Raw genomic sequence first — 24142 nt, 5'->3', positions numbered from 1 at the left:
TTCTAAAACAGTATGATTTGAAGTTACTAAAGCAAGTAACGCTGCGTTACTCGTTACTGAACGCACCATACTTGACGTGAATACACGACTGTGCGGCGGGTCAGACTGTGCTGACTTGTTCATGTCCGCTGATAGCCAAAAAGCTACAGGAAGAATGGAGAACGAGGGAGAGACGTTCTTTCCACAGCTGTAAGTAGCTGCTGCCATTATTGTGTCAGTCTGATGCAAAGAACATTGTGGTCTAGTGTAAACCAGCAAAAGGCTTTCCACCGCGAACATTTCTACATCTGATTTACTGAAGCATCTGCTGAAGCAGCACAGCAACGTGAAACTTACAGAAAGAAACTCCGGCAGCTAGCCTACTGCCACTGATGCTTGGACTCGTCGGGAAAGAGTGGCTTTAACGTAGAGTTTTGTAACTACTGAATAGGCCTACTGCTCCTATAAACAGGCTACATGTGCAGAAAAACAACTGCTTAAAAGTCGGGATTTACTTGCTTTATTTTTTTATTTCAGCAGCTGGTGTTAAGAAGCGTTAGGCCTAGGCTATATGGTTTGTAAAACCATAGGCCTAACGTTACTCTTTGCTGCTGTTGTGACTATGATATTAGTTAAAAAGTCTGGAGAGACTGCTTTGTTTGGGGGTGAAGGGGAGTGGTAGTGAAAGCAGTGTTTCCCATAATTAGCCCCCCACACACACACATTCTGTGGGAAACACAGTAATATAGTAACGTAACTTGTTACTTTTATCACACAGTAATAAGTAAAGTAATAATATTACTTTTTAAGGAGTAATAAGTAACTAGTAATATATTACAATTTCTCAGTAACTTGCCCAACACTGGTTATGTTAGACCATTTCTTGGAATGACTGCAGCCTTGTGGATGAAGTAGTAACATGTAAGAGGCAAAAGACAACCTGGGGTTCTTGAGATCTGCTATTCTATCTATTCAGGCAATATTAGCAGTCTTTCCCATTCTCGTAGTGTTCAACTTTCTACTGCACTGCATACTGTAGGTCCCATACCTCCTCTGTTCCTTCTTGTCCTCAAATGCTACTGACTGAATGGCATGACAACACAAGGCCAATTACCAGCTTTTACCCTCTCTTCCAGTTCCTGACGCCATGCGGTGCAAAGAGTAAAAGTTCCAACAGGCTCCCACTTTAAATATTTCAGGAATTTGCCCAATCACATTTTGCTTTCTCAACTGATGGCCATTAATGTTTCAACAGCATGTCACAACCAAACGGGCTAATCCACAGCAGTGGGCTGCTGAGTTTTATCCGGTGTAACACTGACCATGAAAGGGTTCCTGTCAGTCCTGTTATACCGCCTCTCTTGTTCTTGCACTTATTCTACAAGACGTGTTCTCACAGTTCTTCTAAAGGAAAATTTTGGAACAGAAAATTTCATCCAAAACACTGAGTCAGGGCAAAATGCAAAACTGTATTGCGGTTCCTCAATAAACATTGCTTGTTTAATAGCAATGCAAATGTAATTAATTTACAATTCAACCCAAACAATGAAATCCTTGGTTAAAACAGCACTATACAGACTGCAAAACACGGAACTGCAGAGAGACACACACTTGAGTAATATGGGAGAAAACATCTCAAGAATTTGACATACATCTCTCTCACTATCACTCTCTCTACCATCTATCAACACTGTAATTCACTGACAAGGCTTTGATGTTGCCTCTTCCTTCAGCCTGCATTTGAGTTGCATACCATCGCAGAAAAAGTAAAATAAAATAAAAAATAAAGCTGTCAATTAGCCTCCTCTCTCTCCACCTCTCATCCCCCTCTTCCCTCTATCAGTTAGTGCAGGTGATAATAACACTGACAGCATTTAGTGTTTTTACACTCAGCCTGAATCTTTCATCCAGAGGCGCGTGTTGCGCCAATCAACTCCACAGAGCCCCCGTCACTTCAATCTGCTCTGCTCTGCTCGCCTCCACACAGGAGCTGACTGGCGCATGCAGGCGGGCTGCCGCTCCAGCTCTCTCTGCCAAGACAGCTATCTTTCACAGAGCTGTCAGCGGTGTGACTGGCAGCCTGTCACTGGCTCTGCACACCTCCTTCTCCCTCTGCCTTCCCTCCGCCTCGGGTTGAACCTACCACAAGACTCGGGGAGAGCAGACATGCCGTCTGTGCCACAGTGCCACGCCCAAGGGATATCAGCTGCGGATGGTACTGTGACATCTTCTACGATTTGATGCGTGTCGTCAGTCATGACCCGTCAAAAAGGTTTGTGGGAATGGTGTTAATGCCAACACAGCAATGCTAAGGATAGGTCAGCTAGGATGCAAACTGTGATTAAATGTCACCCTTAGTGTTCACAAATGTGTAGTGTTCCAAATTAATTCCTGACATATTTATTTTTCTACATTTCATTTTTATTTATTATTTGGAAAGTATATCAATTATTAGAAGTTTCCCTACCAACTATACATTTATTTAGAGTGCCTCGGGTTGCAAAGCAAATATTTTCCCTCTGTGAGATACAGTATTTTATCAGATGCACTGTTATATAGAACACATATTTCCCTTAAAGCATGTCTCACTCCAGTGTCTCACCCCCCCTCTTTCTTCCTCCCTACCTCCCTCCCTCAGTATATATTTCAAACAGAGTTGAGTTATTCCAGTGTATCACTCTGCAGTCACAAACTGGGGATGGGCGTGCTCCCCCAATCCCTCTCTGCCAGACTACGAAAGGCAGCCTCTTGCTTTGAAAATTTTCCCCATCATGCAAACTGACAAAGGCATGCTTTTCAAAAGCCCACAGCCAATCTGTTGATCATTATTTATTTACAAAGGCCTTCAGGCTGCAAGTCCTGTAAAAACCATACTTGATACGTATGCTCACTCTCTTGCTAGCTCTCTACTGTGCTTTCCCCCTCCTTGCTTGTAGAATAAAGTATCCCTAAGGCTACCTCAAACAATCACTTTTCATTGTGCATAAAATCCACCTTGTAAAGCACAACTCTTTAATATATGTGGTGTTATATGTTGACGAGGGCAGCTGTGCGGTGGGGGTGGGGTGGGAGGGGGGCTGTGATGGGTAATTTGATGTTTTGCTGAGGGCTAAGACTTGGAAAAAAAACTACACCTATAACAGAGAACCTGTCATCCCAGTACCCAAGAGCCAGCAGAATACAGAAGCACCCCTAAAGCAGAGAAAACTTTGACATCGCTTTGAAGCGCTTTCAAAACTGAGTAAATAACTTGCAAGAATTATTATCACTGTGAGATCAAAGCATAGATGCATATATTACATGGCAAACAGGGACCATCTTCTAAGCAAAAAAGGAAGAGAAGAAAAGGTTTTGTGCTTTAAGTTAGGCAAACTAAACAGCCTTTTAAACAAGCAGTTAGCTGGAAATGTGCCAATGTCTAGTTGTTTTTGTAGCAGTTTTCTCCCTCTGAGCGAGGGCATCTAAAATGATGCTCTGTTGCAAACTAGACTGAAGGGTATGACTCTGTGTTGGGCTAATGGTTCGGCAAGTGTGAAGACTTATTAAGTGCTTGTTTTGTGGAGAACTGTGGGGGAGGCCAACAAGTACTGGACAAAAACACGCAGGCATGCCAGTGCAGTTGCAGGAATGCTGCCTAAGGGAAGCTGGCAGGACCAATATACAAAGAACTCAACTACAAGGTAAAATGCTCTACAATGCAATAATAACTAATAATAACTGTATACCAAGTGAAAAAAGACATAAAAATTTAAAGGATTGAAATTAACACTATTTTATGTTATATCTTATATTTGTATATCATGCTTATTTGCAGAAATTAAACAATCTGTGCATATAATGGATGGATCATTTTTCCTTTTGCTTTTAAGATTTAAATTCCATACAAAGAGTTTTTATTTCCAGACAATTCAGATAGGAGGAGTTTCATCTGCAGTACAGCTTTACTGCGTAAATACTAACACTGACAAGTGTGTGTGACAAAAACTACACAGCTCTCTCTTTAGATTTACCTATTGTAAAGTCATAAAGATGACAGCCATAACACTTACTCTCATTAAGAGTGGGGCAGCGTAGCTATGAGTGTTCCTGTCCTCTTAGATCTTCCCCACCATGCCTTTATCCTGCCATTCCAATCTGCACAGCTCGGCCTCCTTGTATTTTCCCCGTTGTCGTGTTGCTAACCCCTCCTCGCAGCCAGAGGAGCACAAAAACCTTTCCCTTTTATCTTTCAAAATCAATTAACAGCAATTTAATTCCCCAGGACAGGATAAAAGGAAGGTAATATTTGAATTCATATTTGATTGTGATGATACATCTCACATATGGCCTTAAGTACCAGAAACAGTACTCACAGGGGTTCCCACAATAGAGGAGTAGCCTGAGGGCAAAGTAACCATGCAGGTCCTTCTGATTGGTTGCTGGTGTCATTAGTGCCAGCATTGTTTAAGGAGCACATGTGGACCAGACCGGAGGAGGTGACAGCTGGGACTTTAAAGCCAGAGGAGTTTTCAAACAGCTCTTCACAGCTGCTTTTCATGACAGAAATATTATTTCAGCTCTGTCATTAACAGTTGACAGCATGCCATCTAAACAGCCAGAGCCTAACAGGGCACTTCTCCTCTCTCTTTCTCTCAGAGTTTCTTACCTCCTTCTTCTGCCACCCCTAATTTGCCCCCTCCCATCCATCCAAACTCTCACCATCTCACCATCAGCAGCATCCGCCTCTGAAGTATTACTCAGACACATCCCTCCATCCCTTCCTCCCTCCCTTCTTCCCTGTATCTGACTTCCTCTCACTCCCCGTTTGAAGGCTGGAAGGAGAACGAAATCAGCGTCTCTTACCTCATCATTTTGGGCGAGCAGTTGGGTGAGTTTCGCATCCCTCCGTTGCGTTGCTTTTTTTTGGGCGAGAGAGTTGATGGATGCTCGTCTTCAACTGCAAACACATGCACAGAATATCAGAATAGAGACAGATGGTTGGGAATGTGTGCTGGACCTGATATGAAAAAAAAAATGCCAACAATCAATCAATCATTGCAAACAAAAAAACTGAACAGAAGAAAAAGAAAGGAAAATTAATAATTCAGCGTCAAATTGAGAAAATATAGAGAAAGCATTAGTAACAGACAATGGTAAATCTGAGAAAGACAGGAGAAAACCAAAAAAAACAAACAATTAACAATCTGAAAATGTTACGGAAGGCTCATATCCCAAACCCCCATATTTTGGCTCTTCTAAGGTGCACTGTTACAGGGCCTTCAGTAATACACTACTGCATCTGTTCGGTACACCTGCTAAATTGTGCAGATGGTTGGACCTCTAGCAGTCTGCATCAGAGTGACCATGCTTACCTACGATATTAATTGCCATGTGATGGTACAGATTGTCATTGTCAGTGGGGCACGGGCAAAAGCAATGACAATGAGATAAATAAAGGTTATGGAGATGGATCTTTAGTGGGTAGTTCATTTAGATTTTTAGTAAAACTATCTGAACCCCACCCCATCACTGCAGTTCTATCTAAAGCCCACAATGGCTCTTCTATAGTATACCTCCACACCAAGAGAGCATTAAGCACTCAACACACATCATGAAGGACATGGCACACTAACAGTGTATGAATTAGTGTGAACTATGAATATTGAAAGCCTCTAGTAAATACACATCATCCTCCAGTGGAAGAAGGTCAGGGCTAGGTATAAAAGAAATTATCTATGTAAGATTAAACAGTCCTGTTTTTGTTATTAAAATTAGTTTCATTTGATTTAAACTCAGCTTCCTCTCATCTACGCTTTTCTGTGTTGAGAAATATCGGGGAGAAAAAAAGACTATTTTTTAAACTTTGCTTGATTCACAGTCAGACAGAGAGGTCAAGTAAGAGAAGCCAGAGTGAGGCCAGGCCCAGTCGTCTGAAGATTTCAGTCAAGCTAACAGTAGTCTGATCTTCACCACTGTTTGTGAGTTTGAAGAGCTTTCACACAGGCACCCAGATACTCTTATCCACTCTGCACTCTCCCAGTGCAAATGCCAAGTGCACCATCACTTCAAACCCGTATTAGTCCTTTGGTTAGAAATCAATAACACAGCATGATATTAGTTCAAATCAATGTGCACGCTGCAAGCTGTGACTATTCCAAGCATGTGGAAATTCATTATTGTCTGAGCACTCATCCTAGGCTGTCACCTAATTCTGCTAATAAAAGATAAGAAATATGACTTTGCCTTCTAATAAAATGTCATTCTCTGACATTTCCTTTATGCAATTGGGCATTCGGAATAGCTAATATCACAAGCACTTTCCACTTTACAAATAATTCTCTCTCTAATGTACTTTGAAAATACCACATCAGAAAATATGCATTCCTTGCCATATTGTTTGACACACTCCTCTTGGTTTAAACTTAATTTGCTAACAGTAAAAGCATAACACTTTTCACTTAGACCCACGACAATAAAAATTAAATGCTTTCCAGCCACTGGGTAATAAAGACTTTCACTGTAAATTATTAAAATTTATATTCCAGCTCCCAAAGGTCAGTATCCTCAGAGCGCACAACTCCTGCAACATTTCTGACAATAAATACTGATAAGCAACTATTTTGTGTCAATTCTATATTAATGTTTAAGCACTCCTCAGTTTGGAAGTTCCCCCCAATGTTGACAGTAGCAGCCGCTGCACTAGCAGGCAAATCTGTGCAAAGCAGCAGGAGCAACAACAGCAGCAGCTGAGGCAAAGTGAACCGTCATGCAGCAAACAAGACAAAATGAAGGAACGGGACAGGCAGGGTTACTGGCTGATGCATCCCGCTAAGGGGGCAACCTACAGTGCCTACTGTGACTGAGCAGCATGGCATTACTGGGGTGGTAGCGGTATTTCACCGGCAGACTGCGGGCCCGGTTCAGCCGACTCTCAGCCAGGGATCTGCCCATCACGTCTCCTGGACCTGAAATACTGAGGCGCAGTTTCGAGGGGTCAGGCCCAGGCCCCAGCCCCTTGGGGAGCAGACTTCCTTTACGGTTATTAACGAGGGGAATGTTGATTGTGCCCGGGTTGACCACGGGGTCCTGGTTGGGGTGCAGGTTGTTGGGAGGGAATGCATTTGAGGTGATGGAGGTGGAGGAGTTGCTGGTGGTTTTAACCGAAGGGTTTTGAAAAGAAGGTCTAACTTCATCCATTACTGTCAAACAATGGAGAATAAAAAGTGTGAGACAGCCTGTGTTAATGCTCATAAATTAGTTAGTGATTAAGCTACAGTGTTAAACTGTAGAAAATTAACTAGTGTTATTTTTGTGTTTTTATTATGAAATTGTTTTATCAGAGAAAATTTATCATTTTACTGTAGGATGTTAACAAGCCAATAGGTAACTAAGAAAGAGATTACCTAACTTGAAATAAATGTGATAATGAATTAATTACTCAATCCATAGATCAAACAATTGTTTCTGTGAAAAAGATTGCAATTTCAAAGTAATTTCCGAAAGCCAAAAATCCATGCCATAAAAGCAGGAATCATTTATCTAAAACTGGTGTTGAAACTTTTATTCAACATCTTATCTTGGCACAACTGAACTCCAACTGAAATGTTCCCAGCGACATTTGCTTTGCATTTGTGACAAACATGAATTAATAAGAAGTCTCTCGGTTTTATTTCTCTGTTACGCTACACTTTCTGGTAGAACAAAACACGGCTTGGCTAAAGCCAGTCAAATTCAATTAGAAATTGTGTCATTTCAAGTATAATGTGTAGTACATAGTACTTTCATTTCAACAAATATGAAACTATAATTTATAATTTATAATATTACTATTTCAAAAACTTTTTATCATTAAACATTTAAAGGATTCATTTTGGATTATGTATAGAAATGTGTTTGCGGTCATTCTATTCTCAAACAGGACATTTACATGCTGGTTTTTACTTAGACTTCTTTAACTTTGACAGTAATCACAGTATAAACCTGCTGAACCTCTGAAATGAGAATAAATAGGCTACTCTCTGCATTTAGTAATGGACCTACACCTGATGTTCACCCAGCCATCCCACCACACACACACACACACACACACACACACACACACACACACACACACTATACAACTTAGGCTGCAGAGTCAACCCGTATGTTTGTATATATTGAAGGGGTTGTAAAGTTGAATGGGAGAGGTGGAGTCCTTTTCCTCTCTTTTGTAGAAGGGTGGTTGGTTGGTTGTTTGGAGGAGAGAGCATGCTTGGGTGGCCCCGGGCGATAAACAGACGTTTATCCCAGCCGTCAGCTGCCTCCTTGATTTACGGGGCGCCACCGATAGCTCCTGGATTCATCTGGCCCTTGTCAAACACGTGCAGCGTTAGAGAGCGCTCACCCACCCTGGCAGGTCCACTGTGCATCCTGAACAACCCAGACGGCAACTGTCCCTTCCTGAAATGCTAATCACATGATGGTACTGTCCAGCATGCAAGCCTTATCAGATCGCCGTGACCCAATGTAAACTGGATGATGAGGCAGAGGAATAGCAACTGAAAATGTTTATTTTTGTAGGCATATGTGAGCCAAGCTGGCTTTACCTCTACTGGGTTTGCTGCATGAGCAAGCTTTGTTCTTTATCTGTATTGCAACTGCATGAAAAAGCTTGTTTATGCCATGCACTGTTGTTTTGCTACTGTTAAATATGAGAATAAATCTGATAATATGGCTGCTGCAATTCCATGTTGTTCTTCTAAGAGAGCCACTATTTCAAAGAAGAAAGAAAAAAAATCTTCAATATCCATATGCTTAAGAAGAACAAATACATTAAATAAAAATATACATATAAAATGTTAGAGGTGACAAATAGCACTCCAAAACTAAAATTTAATCTTAACCAGTATAGTAAAAAGTAAAGCATTTAACAATTATTTACCAAAGATTTACCTAAATTGCAATCAGCTTTGAATCGAACGCCAGCCTCTTTTTGACTTCCACTGTTCCCTGGTGTTGTAGCGCCATCTGCTGCTACATGCAGCACAATACAAAAAGAATATTTAAAGGAACTACATGGTATTATCAAACACAAAAATTTTTTTTTCAATTGCTATTAATACCATGAACTTATTACTTTAATTTCCTGTCAACATATGTTGAAATCATTAAATGACAGGTAAGTTAGCTGAGTTGAACATTGAATTTTATACTGGTTAAACTGTGAGTTTACTTTGTCTCTGTATAAGACACAAGACAACATCAGTAAATTCTAAAGGAACAAGGGACAAGGAAGCAAATACTAAATCAAAGCATCAGTACTAATTATGTTACATGACATAGTGATGGGTCTACAGTCTAAACACAGAGCTGGCGCAGAATGGAGAAGGACAGAGAAACACACTTACGTGATCTGACATATCCATTATACTTATATTTGGCTGAGGAGAATGCAAAGACAAGTGGCAGGTCACACAGAGGGAGAAATGATGCAATGAAACAGGCACATTAGGAAATAGAGACATCAACATAAGAGCGGTGGATGGAAAGTAGATCAACTGTAACTATAATGAAGTACTATCAGAGAAAAGCATTAGGGCATAAATCAAAAACAAAAGGTAAAAATAATTAAAATAATGGAAAAACTTAATGGTTTTGGTGATTAAAGTATGGCAACATGGCACAAAAAAGACAAAAAAAGTGAATGATATGAACTGCCCATTCTAGGAGTGAGCCATGCTTTCAGGAAAGTGTACTGAACCTGTAATGAGAAATAATGACAGCCTAATCTCTAACGGCTGATTTTTATTAAACTTTTCAAAAGAGCTAAATTTGAGTGATCATTGGTAGATTAAACAATGTAATGTTTCTCATTTTCAACCTCATTCAATGCTTTAGATTTAAATGTGATGAACAGTGTGAGGTCTGTAGACAGAACAATTAAAGCCACCATGCGAAACAGTTAAAACAACTACATACTTGAGTGCATGTAGGCGTCCAAAACACAGACAGCAGACACTCGCTACTCAACACAGCGGTAATAATAGAGACTTGATCTTTACACGCAGTCTGCATCTCTTGAACAAATGGAAAATTTAAAACAAAAACGGACGTTTTCCACCATTGATTTATTACTACACTTTAAAATCTATTGGGTTGTACTTAAAAAAGGGTCAACCAAGGACTCCACCTATGCCAGTAATATTAATTATCTGTGAATTACAATTTATGACCTTGACTGAAGAGGTACTAAAGATGGGCACCGATAGAAGTACTGGTACAGTGGGCAGTTGAACTGAGCTCTGAGCTGCTGACACTCCCCACTTTTTCCCAGAGTCTCTTCCAGCAGTAAAGGTCACGGTGAAGGCCCAGGGCTGGCCTATGACACAGATCCTCAAACAGGGACCCACAGTGGCCCTGGCATCTGTCTCTAGCAATCTGCCCGCACTGCAGAGGCAGCAGACTAACTGGCTAGCATCTGGGGCGTAGAGCGGCAGAATAGGAGAGAGGGTAGGGGCGGGGGACCAAGCCTGCCTGGTGGACAGCAGCTGTCAGGGCAAGTTTGGTGACGGACCAGCAGGGCTGGGAAAATGAAAATGCAAACATAATTTCCATGTCAGCATAGATAAGGTCCCCAGCAATGAGATGCAGAAGCACACACACATGCACAGACACAGATATACAAGTGCATGTTGTTACATACACACACACACACACACACACACACACACACACACACACACACACACACACACACACACACACACACACAAGATGTACGCATGCACGTGCACAGCCCAGAAGGCTGTGCACTAGCCAAAAGCATCTCCCGAGCCCTGGGTCCCCAACCCTTGTCCACAGCCCAGCTTTATAAAAGCTTCAGCCTTTCCATTATATAAAAGCTGCCACGTCTCTAGCTATTCTCACTGAAGGAAGCTGGCCGATTGTGATGATGGTCAGGCCACAAAGAAAGACCATATGTAACCAAGACCAAAAATAAACTTCTGATCCAGCTGAACTACTCAGAATAACTTCTGAGGTAATATTTTAAAACTTAAATTGCTGAAGACATCAGTACACACTACCACACAAGGGGGAACTACAGTATACGGTCTACACTACCCAACATATGAAATATGTGCTTTGAACTATATTTCTAAATACTCAAAAGTGGTAGAAACTACTTGCCTCTGCTGTCCAATTTTTCTACCTCTTTTTCTGCAAAAGTGTCCTCTAATTTATGCTCATGTCTCTCATCTTATTTTAACTCCAATAAATCAACCAAATTACAGAGTTTCAATATGTACGAGCTCTAGTAACAGAAGACTGCATTAATATAGTTAGCTAATTTGTCCAGAGATTGCTCTGTGCGCACAGGGGTTTATCTATTTCAACAAAAATCACATTGCTCACTAAACCTCTTGAATGAGTGCATATTAAAATGGCTATTAATTAAATGTGGTATCATTAAAGTCCATAAAGCAACACATAGGTTTATGTTTGTCACCATTAATGAGGTGTCTATGTTATTCTTTGTATTTGTGTGGTCTGAATCTGATTTGCATCAGAACACAGCATGCATTAAATTAAAGTGTGCTATCCAAGAAATCAGTTATCCAGCTACCCGGCCTAGAAAAATCTGCTTCAGATCTACAAGAGCGTGATATCATCATGGATAAAGATGTCTTATCCTCTAAGTCTGGTGGAAAAAGGACGGGAAATGGGGAGAGGAAATCCAACAATCCCTGACTGAAAAAGCCCAATGCACTCTTTCACTAAACTCACTTTGTTCAGACAAAGTCAGAGTTAAAAAGGGAAAAGAAATCTAAGACAGGGGAGGCTTTCCTGAAATCCTACAGGGGGTTGAGGGAAAAGTGAGATCAGTAACCATGTAATGGCCAGTAATTGGTACCAAGGGATATCAGCGCAGTCCGAACTACAAGAGGCCAAGCCAAACTCATCATGGCATGTTTGACACTAATCTAGGCTGAGTCGGCAGACGGTGGGAGAATGTTGAGAAGGAAATCAGATCTGTATGTCTGAACCCACGGCTTTGATAGCTAGTCCTACTGCTGCCATGTCTAATTGACAGACAATTTAGTATTTCCCATCCACTCAAAAGGAAAATTGAAAGGTGTGGGATCTTCCAGGAGCTTTCGTCCTCCTACCTTTCCTTTATCAAGCCAACATCACTATTTTGTACCTCTCATTTTTTTTTCACTTCTCTCCTATTTGTTTACTGCCTTCATGCCATACAAAAATTCTCTCCCCCAATTTAATTTTTCTTCTCCTTCCTTCTTATTCTCCTCCATTCTCCCAGTGTACGTATGTGTCGAAGACTGTTAAAGACTGCAAGAGAGATACACTTCTTGAAACAATTGCAATCGCAATGAAATGCACAATTTGAGACTATCTCCCCAAAGAAAATGTGTTAATTGTTGGCAAAATTGTATGTGTTCTTCTTTAATAATAGCCTTAAATAGTGAAAGGGCATTTCAGTTGCTTGAGATATTATTACTTTCCTGAACAAGCGTCACCAACAAAAACACGTTTAATATCTGTGTTCTGCTCATCATTTATCAGGCTTAGCAAGACTGTTAGAAATCTTCAAAACACCATTTCAGATCTGATTTTCTCTTATCTTTGGCATTAAAGTGAAACTAGAAACTTTGCAGTTGCTCAGTAAGGTTAAGTAAGGTAAAAAAGATTACAAAAAAAGTGAAACAAAGTCAAAGCCATTTTAACCAAAAACAGTGTTAACTCAGGTTTGTAAGGGCCTTCAAAGTAAAGATATAAAACATAATTTAGCAAACATTATCAATAAATTGCAGCAAAAAACCTTGAGAATAAAATAATACGTTCCATTTGTGTATATATATACAGACATCTTACCTTAAACACTTCAAAACACATCAAATCCAATAGTGATAATATCACACAACTGCATGACTGATGCAGCATGCAGTAGCCACGTCTAACACCTACAGTACTGTACAGTACAGCAGCACCACAGAGCCACACCACCACTTACCCACCACACATATTACACTCGTAAAACTAATAATGTCAAACGAAAATGATAAATGACTAAAGAAAATACTGATGAAACTATAAGTAAAAGAAATTGAGGACATTAATTGTCCTCATGACAGATAGACAGATTGAAATGACATAGATAGATAGATCAAAAACAATACACTGCTGAATAAAAACTGTTATCAACATAAACGAACGAAAATAAATTCACGTAAGCCACAGCTACAGGGACTGTGGAGTCACAGTAAACAGATCACACCACTTAGACGACATTACAGACACTTACATGGACGGTACCTCTTCACGGTACAATACACGGAGGACACACCACAGACATGTAACAGCATGTGTTGGGCGGTATAACTTACAGGCACGTAAAGTGGTTGGGCAATCATGAACAGAGACAGAGGAAAGTGGGTAGGCCCTCTGAAGGGTGTCCATGTTACTATGTACACTGCCTGACATGCAAGAGCAGTCTTGCTCTGAACGGCCGCAATCAAAACAACATGCCAGTTTCATTCGTTTGTAGACGGACATCTTGGCTACAGTCATGTTTTGGGATGAGAGGAGAGGAAAAGCAGCAGGTTAATGGCAAAAGGAGAAATATTCATCCAGGGGAAGTTGGAAGGTAACTTCATCAGAAAGCAAGCCTTAGCCACCTGCTCCCACAGACTTGAGCCCCTGATTAAGTAAACACACTCAAAGCGCTGAGATATATTTAATAATCCAATTACTTTAACCTCAGCAAGTCGCCTAATTATTTAATTTTTTATTATTTCTTGCCTGAGAAACCAAACATAAAATTTGGACACATTACGATATAACAATATTAATAATAGTCATTAAGATTTAATAATCAAATGCAAGTGCATTATTTCTCGTGTCGAGAGGTCAAGCTGTGTGCTAAGGCTATAACAAGTCATAAGGCAAAACTATAACAGTGGGAAAGAGGGGTGAGGAGTAAGGAGAAAGGGCGGGAGGCATTCAGGGAAGAGAGGCATGAGCAATGTCTTCAGCAGCAAACCTCATACAAAGTTTCATACATTTGTACATCCTCTATCCATGTGGCTAAAGGAGTGTATCACGTACCTGTATCCCATCATGCAGCTGTAGCAGTTCAGTCAAAGGCATTGCACTATTCTACTGGCTAGCCTGGCCATTTCATGCTACTGTATATTCAAACCTGCAATTTCACTGCTCCACTCCCCATGGGAAGCTTCACTCTAATGTGTACGTGTGCCTAAATGGTGTCTCTACACAAAGGTTGTATATGTTTGCAATTTCTCTGTGATTCTGTGTCTATTTAAAGTGAGACTATGTAACTTTAGAAGGAGGAAATTACATTTTTAGTGGTCTGCTATGACTAGTACTAGCATGTTAGCAAATGTCAGATATTGCTGTGTAGCGGACATTACGCTAGCTTGATTATACCTTTCTCTACTTATGCTACTGTTACCACTTTCCTGTAATTGTTTGTATCAGGAACCGTTTTAGGTTGAGAAGCACAAAAATTATTTTAAATCTTTAGCTCATATTCTCCATATGCCTAAATATATAGTTGTTGTTTTTTATTGTATTCACAAAATAAAATTAGGGGGTAAAACATGACAATAAGTAAGGTAATTGCAGGTCACAATGACATGTGTTACTAATTACCCATGAATGAAGTAATATGTTTCAGCTTCACTGTATATATACACATATCAACATCAGTCCCGTAATGACTGTTATATCAAAGTATTTCATTGATGTTTCTTATAAGTTCTCGTTCTTGTAATGAATTGGCAATTTGGAGACTAGGCGCTCTTGTTCAGATAAGACTGTATGTGAAAGTAGGATTACACAACAAAAATCTCCTGACTACTAGTCAGCCTGCAGCCAAATTACTGTAAGCAGGCAGTTTCTGTCTATGCGGAGTGTGTGTGGCAGTGTGTGTGTGTGTACGCATGTGTGAAGCTCTAAACCCTGAGGGAAGTGGGGGGTGAAAGTCCCCAGAGTTGCACATCTAGATTGCTGTGACTCTGGGCAGAAACAGTCCCTGGTCCCCATTCCCTCATTGCCAAGGTGCAAACAGGCAGCAGACTAATACTGTCTGGCACCTTTACACAGACACTTTCAGCATCTTTGACTCTGAGTCACATAGGAAAATAAGATCTTGAATGAAGTAATATGTTTCAGCTTCCGGCCAAGGAAAGAATAGGACACGCAGATCATGACCCACAGAATGAAGGCATCAGGGACTGTTGTATCCTGCAGCATGCACATGTGCCTTGTGAACATGTAATAAGCATGCAGAACATGTAGTTTAGGTCTCAGCAACAAAGAGATGTACAGAGATAACTGTTCAAAGTATTGAAACAGTTTGGGGAGCATGGCGGACAAGTGCACCTATCACTTCATGCTGATATTTCTTTACTTCAGAGTTTTTGCCTGGGCATTTGGACCACAGTATGTATGTTGCCATGTAGAAAATTGACACATGGAAGAGGAGTAATGGAAAACACAAGACACACAAATACACTGACAATGTCTTTGACTTCTGACTTCACAAATACCCAGATTCTGGCCTACAATTATAAGGTGTCCATTTCAGGGCATTCCTAATTGAAGATTCAACATGGCGGCCGCCCTGATAAACTGTCTGCATGGGTTTGATCAGTCACCATTTCCTATAATCCACCAAGGATCTTCTACTGAAACAGAAGCTATCAGGGCACTATGTTGAATATGAAGGATGTCCCAAAGAAAGCACCATTCTGATATATCCCCCTAAAGCTTCCTTATTCAGCAAGAGTGCAAGGAAAATACTGATACTGATACTGTAGCTTTTGAACTTTTGAACAATAACAAACACTGTGAACAGTAGTTTAGACTTTTTTTCTGATTAAATAGATCATCCCAATGCACAGTAACACACAGCTTTGGTCCTTGCAATTCCGCTTAACAGGTTTCAGGGGACTTGAGTTTACTCTACAGACGTCACCATTTAAATGTCGTGTTCTTGGACATGACTCTGGCACGGCACCGCCATCTAGTGGCAATCTAATGCTATGACGCTGTGTATTGCTAGTGGACTTTTCATCCACTGCAGCGAGTAAAAAAAACCCAAAAGGGCCCAACAAATGACCAGATTTGAAATGCACAAGACTAGTGTGGTGACATTTCAATTCTGAGAGGAACTGATGGTCTCTGAAGCCTCAGTCTGATCAGGGCGAGGACCCAGAGTTTAGAAGGGGGCTGAGATCACAGAGGAGTGGGGCAAAGGAGAGACCAGATTGTTTTGATTGTGTTTTGGCAACCTAGCCTGTTAGGATTTAAAGAACTTCCCACAAGGACTGCTCTCTGAAAGTACAGCCACATACAAAACTTCCTTTGAAAGAAAGCAGGTCAATTTAAATCTCAGTGGTTCTTGTTGATTTTCTTCCCCTTGTGTTAGCTCTTCTAAATCTTGCCGTATGACATCTCAGATTGCAGTCCTTCTGTACTTTCTTGGAGCATGACACTATAAGGGGGTTAATCATGGGTAATGGCATAAGACTTGCGGCAGATTGTCTTCCAAATGCCAAATATAAGTTTGGCTTGATGATCAAATAATTAGGAAAAAACTGCAGAGCTCATCGGCCACAGCTGATTGAGTCACACTCTATTTAATTGTCATTTCCAACTAGTGAGAGCTTCAGCTGACTGTGCCGATGATGAGGAAGTCTAATGCTGGTGCAAGTTTGATTTCTGCTGTTTTGGTTTTGGTCTGGTCTGAGCACAGTGTAGAAATGAGAGGCGAGGAGAGGGATGCAGAAGCTACACTGGTACATGCAACATTGATACAGTATATTATTTGCTGAAGAGGAAGAAAAAACACTTGCACTGCACTCTGGGTAATAGTACACCCATTTTTTTTTTACTCACAATAAATCACTACCAGTGAGTAGTTAAAATAAAGTGGCGTTTTCCAATGGCAGCAAGGAAGGAAATACATGAAAAGTGTGTCACTGGTCATAAAGAAACATGGGGAAAACAACAGAAGAGAACAAAACATGATAGAACAGAACATACTGTAGGACAGACTTCCATTGCAGTAATGGAACTGTCATCTTTCTTAATGCAACTCTCTTGTTGGCAACAACTGTAATAAGATAAAACATAACGCCATGCCCATCACCAGAGTCTGAGATATGAAGATGTTGCGAAAGCAGAGAGAAGTAAACTGTTTATCTAAATGAAACTAGAGTGTGAAAGGTCTGTTGTTTCTATTGAGCTGGGAGAGCAAAAAACTGTCTGAACTGAAACTGAATAATTGAACTGACACAGACAAAAGAAGCAAATGGTGGGTATCTATTTTAAAACCAGGCTTTGTCTGCTTACTGTAATTGTCTGTGACCTTTTGTGGAAATATGGGATATTCACCTGAATTATTTATCCAGTGGCTAACATGTCCTGACAAGTGACTACTCTACATAGGTCAGGTTACATTCATGTGCTGCCCCTTCCTTAATGGTAATGTTATGTATGCATAAAAAAGGGCAAAAAAGATCTATTTGACATGGGGTATTGTGTATTGTGAAAAGTTTTAAATTTAACAATTAAAGCTAGGGTAGGCAATGTGGGAGAAACTAGCTAGAGAATTTCAACAAATATAACAAAAAATGCTTGTGAAATAAATTGCCTACCCTACCTTTAACCCCTTAGAAGGGTGACTGAACTCAATAATCTCAAATAATCATGAGCATTTACATGTTGAAAACAATATTATACAATAAGTCATATCCATTAACATTTTAAATATTATAAAGAAATGCTCTTAACCTCATGCAGAGAAACTGCAAATGGTATAAATCTCAGTATTCTGGCTTATGTAGGATTGGCACAAGGAGTTAGTGTATTATGCATTATTGTACATTATGTTTTTAAGTGTTTCAAACATTGATGGGATAGCATAACTCATTTTACTGTAGATGTTTTCTTTTTTGTCTGTTCAGCTGTCAACTAATACAATTCTATATAGTGTACCTTTCCCACAATTTTTACTCACGTATATTGCATTCACTAATATACATCCTCAGTTTGTGTTGATAAAGGAGTGATTTAATGGTTTAAACCAAAAAGAATACACACTCATAGATGGCAACATCTACATTTCGACAAGGAAAAAGAACAAATCAGATGCTGACTGATGATCATACCATAATGGATGTTATGGAAGTTCAAATGGGATCCATAACAAACACTTTCCTAAGGGTATAATGGTGTGACAACATGTATTACCTTTAACAACACAGTTGCACAGTACAGAAGAACAATGACATAATGAGAAGTATATCGTTAGGATTTTACTAGTTTGTGCACTAAGTATAATAAGACAGACAGACCCACAGGTAGGTTTTGGAGTGAGAGGAAGGGAAGGAGGGGTGTCAATGGGGCAGAATATAGGCACAGCTACTCACGTCGTTTGCAGCCACACTTCTTGATCCGCTTAGGGTCTGTGATGTCGTCATGACAAGCTTTGCAGTAGAAAAATGCTCTGAAAGTGACGGTAAAAAATGCTCAGCACTTTAAATAATAAAACTTCCCATTTACATAATTAGCGATCAATTATTCTTCAGGATGGATGGATTACCTCTTTACTTCTTTGGCATCACTGGCGATAAAGAATCCCAGTGTTCCCTCCTGCATCTTGACATGGTTGCCGGGGTTGATGAGGATGCTGGGTAATCAGAGAAATAGACACATCATGCTCATTAATAATCGTTACATTCTGGACAACACTCAGCTCATGCACACAACATGCTAATCAAGAGGAATGGTACACACACTTGTTAAAGCCGTTAATCGGACCCACACTGCGCTTATCTGGACTGTGCTTTCGATCATTCTCAACACATCATCCCGGCTTTTGAGAGCATTGTTGTGTCTTATGGGCTTTCATAAACACACCTGCGCCACTGATTTTGGGCAATTTGTTGATGTGATACTCAAATGGATGGACAGAATGCACAACAGTATGATCGCACATTGAATTTTAATTCTTTTCTTTACAGAATGGTACTTGTTTGCCCCGGGGTGAGAAGGGGGACAGAGTGGTACGAGTAAAGGGACAAGGGGCAGAAAGAATTAAAATTATGGCCATGGAGTGGTTTTAGTCTCAGCACTCAGATACAGTCATCTAGTCAAAACAAATGTTATGATGGCCACTGAGACATGGCTGTAGTACGGAGAATGTACAGTAAGTGTTGTTATTTTTGTTAGTATTTGACAGTGGGATGCAAGGGAATGAACAGCTCCTTTTCTTGTCGATACTAGGCTGATTCTTGTCAGTGACTCTACTATAGTCTATAGGATTGCTCTAGAAAAAATAAAATTGGTATAGTAAAGTCCAAAGGTGGATTAAGTCCCCTTAAAATCAGAAGCGACCCTGTTCTGCTGAATTATAGTGTGAAAATAATTATTATGCATGTCCAACTAGGTCAATATTTATATATAGCATATGCTTTAAAAGTTATGAATAATATATTCAATATATCTATATTTAAATACACAACTATAATAAAAAATTCTTACAGCACGCTGTAAACCAGCTGCACGAAAGATAAATATCACGGGATATATTAATCAAACCATTTTTGAGTGGGACTCAATTTAACACCCACTTAAGCGACTGGCTGTATCATTCCCCATTAATTAGACTGAGACAAAGAGTAGACACCACACACACATACTGTACGCTCACACACGCACACCCTGGTCATTAATGGTTACCTGTGGGCAACAATCATCAATGATGTGAGTGTGAACTAAGAAATCAAAACACTGAACCCACAAACCTTTAAGGGTCACACTCCTTCAAAATACGAGCCCAGATGAAAGATGATTAATATTTTCTTCTTCTTTTCTCATTTACTCTGTTTTAAACTTTACTTTAAACTGGTGTCAATTTGTGACGATAACACCTATCATATGGCTCACAAAACTATAGTCAGTGTTGGGGCAATGTCATTCTTACCAACTTGATTCAGATCTTTGTATGTTACTTTTAGGAATCGATTTTTATGTATGCCATTTGTGTAGACCCGGGGCAGAAGTGAAGTAGTACATCTACCCTACTATATCTTTCCTCTGGGCTCTGGAAAAGGCTACATTGGAGAAAATAAACAAAAATATTAAGGGAGCAATTGAATCCATATATCGGGCTGTGATCAAATTGCACTGGTCATGCAGATCAGATTGCACTTTCCACATTTTTCTTTGCAAGAAGTAAAATAGCAACTAACATTCACTCAGATTGAATGGCCCCCAGAGAAGTAAACAGGCATTATGCCTGGCATGCTCTTTAGTGAAAATAAATGAAACAAACAGATCAAATCAAGACAGTTCCACAAACATTGCTGCCCAAATCTGAGATTTTCCAGGTGTATCTATCTAAGACATTTTTCTTCGCTCGGTGAATAGGAGCTTAAAAAGCATCAAAACCTCATATTGTGAGCAACAAGGCAGGCATCAAACACCTTATGTGAGAGTGTCATAGCATGCAGCTACTAAACAGCATGAAGGAGACAATAATCAAACTGAAAGGCATAGCCACTGCAGTACAGATATAGGGACAAGTACGTAGATGCAGACGGTTGCAGTAACTTCTGTGCAGTTGGATTGTTTCTCAAACACCAAACTGACAGGAAGTGACCTCACTTAAGAACATCTACTCGAGAGACGCACAAGCATGACTGTACATAGTGGCTGAGACAGACAAAGATGCACACGCGCACACACATTCACACACAGCCTCTCCCTCTCAAGGTCATCACACGCAGACACACATACATGCACATATGGATCCACATATAGCACTGAGAACATGAGACAGTGATGGAATGCAAACGTGAAATGAGGGGCACTTGTGAACATTGTAGCCTATGGTTATTAACTTTCAGTTTGGATAAACTTAATGCTATCCAAATTCAACAGCTCCATGCCTTTCCTACTATGTGAAATGATGAAGAGAAAACAAAGATTGGTGAGGTGCTGCTGGTGTAATAAACCCATGAAGAAAAAGTCATGCTGTTATATCAGCCACTGCCTACAGCAATTGCAGATAATCAGTGAAATTATTTCAAGAATAAATACAAAATTTAGAACAACAAATTATCAGTGCTTATCGACACCACATCTGAGGTCTAAGATATGTGTATACAAATTCCTCCCTCTATTCTGAGTCAAAGAACCATTACGTAATGTTCTGTCAATGGTTTAAAAACACAATGAGTGGAATAATCAGTTTGGCAAAGCTCACGTACAGTAGGGTAACAACTGAGCCACAATGAAAAAGAACTGAAAGTGAGAGAAATAAACTAAGCAAAGGACTGGTAAAGGACAAAACTAAAAAGATCAAATAAGAGGTAGATATGGAGAGGGTGAGCGTTTGGCCTTGGTACACCGACAACAGAAAAGACAAAGAAACAGCACTTCTACAAACATGTCCAATTTATCTATCCTCTCTCTGCCTGCAAAGAAGTTAGTGCATTAAGCACAAGGGACACCATAAAAAAAGTTAGAAAAAGAGGCCTGTGAGATAGGGTTTGGAAAAATATCCTTGGGGAAACTCCCAAAGTCAGAAGCTTTAAAGTGGTGGAGATTGGGTGGAACTTTGGAAGTAAGATAAGGTAGAGGGCATACCGCTTTCGGCTTCTGCAAACAACAAGAAAAAATCTCAAATCAAACAGTTATCATGAACATAAAAGAAGAGGAGAATGGTTACTAATGTTTCTCTGCCCATTTAGTACTATGCACAGGCACATAATTCAGTTATTTCATGTTTGTCTGATGGTGAAGTCCCTGCACCTAAAAATTATTGTTTACTAAAAGATTCAGTTTGATTTTAATGGTGCTTATCTTTTGACAAGGGCATGATTAAATTAAATGGCACTGAAAATTGTGGCAGTACATTTCCTAGAAAAAAGCTATATGCCCTTGTGTGGTATCCTCAAAATCCTTAAAAGTAATAGTGTGCTCAAAAATGTATTTTCAATAACTAAACTATTTTGAAATAATTAAGACCACAGACAAAAATTTGTATACATTCTACAGTGTGATCAAATATATAACTAAGTTCACCTGTCAAAGTAATATTATTAAGTTTGACTTTAGCTTGTAATTTCAAAATGACCATCATTTGCTGTGCAACCTTGCCAGTACTCAAAAACTTTTGACACAGGTGAATGGGGAACGGTGGGTGGGATTTGGCAATAGAGATTACTGAAAAGTAGGATTTGATGTTGTTATTGTCGGTAACACTGCCACTGATGTAGAGTTAGTGGTTATCATACAGACTGAACAAAGACACCGTAGAATCAAGTTAAGGAAACACATGACATGAAATTCAAATTTGCAGCAAATTGGTTGTTTATCTGTGAATTGACAGCACAATATAATCAAAAAAGGGCAGTAAATGTGATGTTGTTCCAGTATATTTACATATACTCCTCCTGCATACCTGCGAGGATTGGTGAAACTATCAGACTTGTGGCTATTTAGTTACTTCCACCAACGATGAACAATCAGTATTTCAGTCTTGTTTATTTGCTTGCCAAATATATTTTGTGGAAAGTGACAGACTGTGCAGCCTTGGCAGAGGTATGTGCTCTTTGAGTGCTTTCTAGTTGTGTCACTGTATGTACAAGTCCCTGTCATTAAGTAAGGTATTGTACATTTAGTTTTTTAGAAGCAAATTGAACCTAGTAAGCATACACTTGAAAAGGTAACTCATATCAGCAGGCTATTATTCATATCATTCACCAACTTAATGTCATCAACTGTAATATCAACATCAACTGCGATTAAAGCTGCAAAGAGGATATGGGGGGGAATATAAGACATTTTATTAGAAGGTCCACTTGAAGCCAGTCACACAGCAGTTTACTTTTACCACATTTGTACCGGATGTTACTAGAAGAAAGATCCAATATACAAACCTGCTCTCTCTCTGCTCAGACTTGTATTCGATGGCAATGAGCAAAAGCTTCAGCTTCACATAACACAGCCTGTAAAACAAGCGCAGTCATTAGAGGAGAGCAGTATATAAGAAAATGACTGATGTGTTCAAACACATTTGAAATTCATATCTTTACATTCCCCACAGAGACTTGTTTCCCTTCATCTCAGAATTGTTAGCTACCTACCACTGACGGTGGGCTTGCTGAGTGGGGAAAGAGTGATACTTACTCACAGATAGTGGGGAAGGAGAGGCCCACAAAGGCACTGGACAAATACTCTGTGTACATCTCATTAGCCACTCCTTCTAGGTAATACTTCTGCCATGTGTCCTCCTCAATCTGACAAAAAACAAGCATGGAAATGTCACATGTGAGGATAAAAAAGAAAGAAAAAAACAAACACTATTTTCCTTCCAATAGCAGCCCAATGTGGTCTGCAGACATTCCGCGGCACAACATCAGCCTGGTCATTATAAGCTGATCCATCATCTTTATGACATGAGAACAGTTCTTTGATAGAGACAAGCACCTCTTCAATTTTGAGCCACAGAAACACTGAACAGATTCCGTATGAAATGTCACAGTAAAATATGATGTGCCAGAATGACTGAAAACACTCTATTGGAAGTCTTTCTCTGGACAGAGATGTCAGAATTTCTGGGGGAATGTAGTGTGTTTGATAGATCTAGTCCATCTGTCAGTAGAGTACTGTATCCACTTATAGTAACCTCACCTCCAATCCCCTTAATAAATCATCTAATTTACAAAAATGTAATGTGAGAATTCATTCATCCATATTACTTCAGACTGTTTAGAAGAAGTAACTGAGACAAGCCAAGTTAATTTTGTCCTCTGTGTTACCTCAATAAAGGATCTCATGGAGAAGAGGTTGGCTAGCATGGTCGACAGGCCCTGGGCCAGACAGCTCTGGGCTATGAAGCCTGCCTTCAGCTCAGCCAGGCAGATAGCATCGTCACCCTCCTTCCAGTTCCAGCTTGGAATGTTCAGCAGATGGGCCTTCATCGCAAGACAGACAGAAGAGGTCACAAGACACAGAAAACTGAGCAAATGATTCATATTAAGGAATACTTCAAAATTGTGGGAAATATACTTATTTGGTCTCTGGCGGAAAGTTAGCTTTAGATGAGAAGATTGATACCCATGTCTGCATGGTAAATTTTGAGCCACAG

At 39.9% G+C, this 24142-nt stretch overlaps 1 protein-coding gene and 1 long non-coding RNA gene across 10 annotated transcripts in view; one reads left to right on the top strand and one right to left on the bottom strand.

Moving 5' to 3' along the window:
• Positions 1 to 24142, bottom strand: part of kcnma1a (potassium large conductance calcium-activated channel, subfamily M, alpha member 1a) — a 149209-nt gene that overhangs the window by 21327 nt on the left and 103740 nt on the right. For 3 of the 9 annotated variants that reach the window (XM_038736860.1, XM_038736867.1, XM_038736862.1), the window contains exons 14-20: positions 23814 to 23969; positions 23182 to 23291; positions 22932 to 23000; positions 21637 to 21648; positions 18587 to 18673; positions 18414 to 18490; positions 4822 to 4915 (exon numbers count right to left, since the gene is read on the bottom strand). In XM_038736860.1, coding sequence (XP_038592788.1) covers positions 4822 to 4915; positions 18414 to 18490; positions 18587 to 18673; positions 21637 to 21648; positions 22932 to 23000; positions 23182 to 23291; positions 23814 to 23969 — 605 coding nt within the window. Of the gene's footprint in view, positions 1 to 4821; positions 4916 to 6803; positions 7158 to 8889; positions 8971 to 9344; positions 9392 to 13345; positions 13515 to 16878; positions 16888 to 18413; positions 18491 to 18586; positions 18674 to 21636; positions 21649 to 22931; positions 23001 to 23181; positions 23292 to 23813; positions 23970 to 24142 lie in introns of all 9 variants that reach the window. The other 6 variants (XM_038736866.1, XM_038736861.1, XM_038736863.1 and 3 more) reach the window with 4 other exon arrangements.
• On the top strand, positions 160 to 23883 carry LOC119916900. The gene is made up of 3 exons (XR_005447183.1): positions 160 to 189; positions 1967 to 2251; positions 23824 to 23883. It is a non-coding gene; the product is annotated as an uncharacterized LOC119916900 (long non-coding RNA).

This window comes from Micropterus salmoides, unplaced genomic scaffold (genome assembly GCF_014851395.1).
Source record: "Micropterus salmoides isolate LMB-PRFRI ecotype aquatic unplaced genomic scaffold, ASM1485139v1 Ms_hic_scaffold_22, whole genome shotgun sequence".
NCBI classification, from domain to species: Eukaryota; Metazoa; Chordata; class Actinopteri; order Centrarchiformes; family Centrarchidae; genus Micropterus; species Micropterus salmoides.
This window is presented reverse-complemented; position numbering and strand designations above follow the sequence as displayed.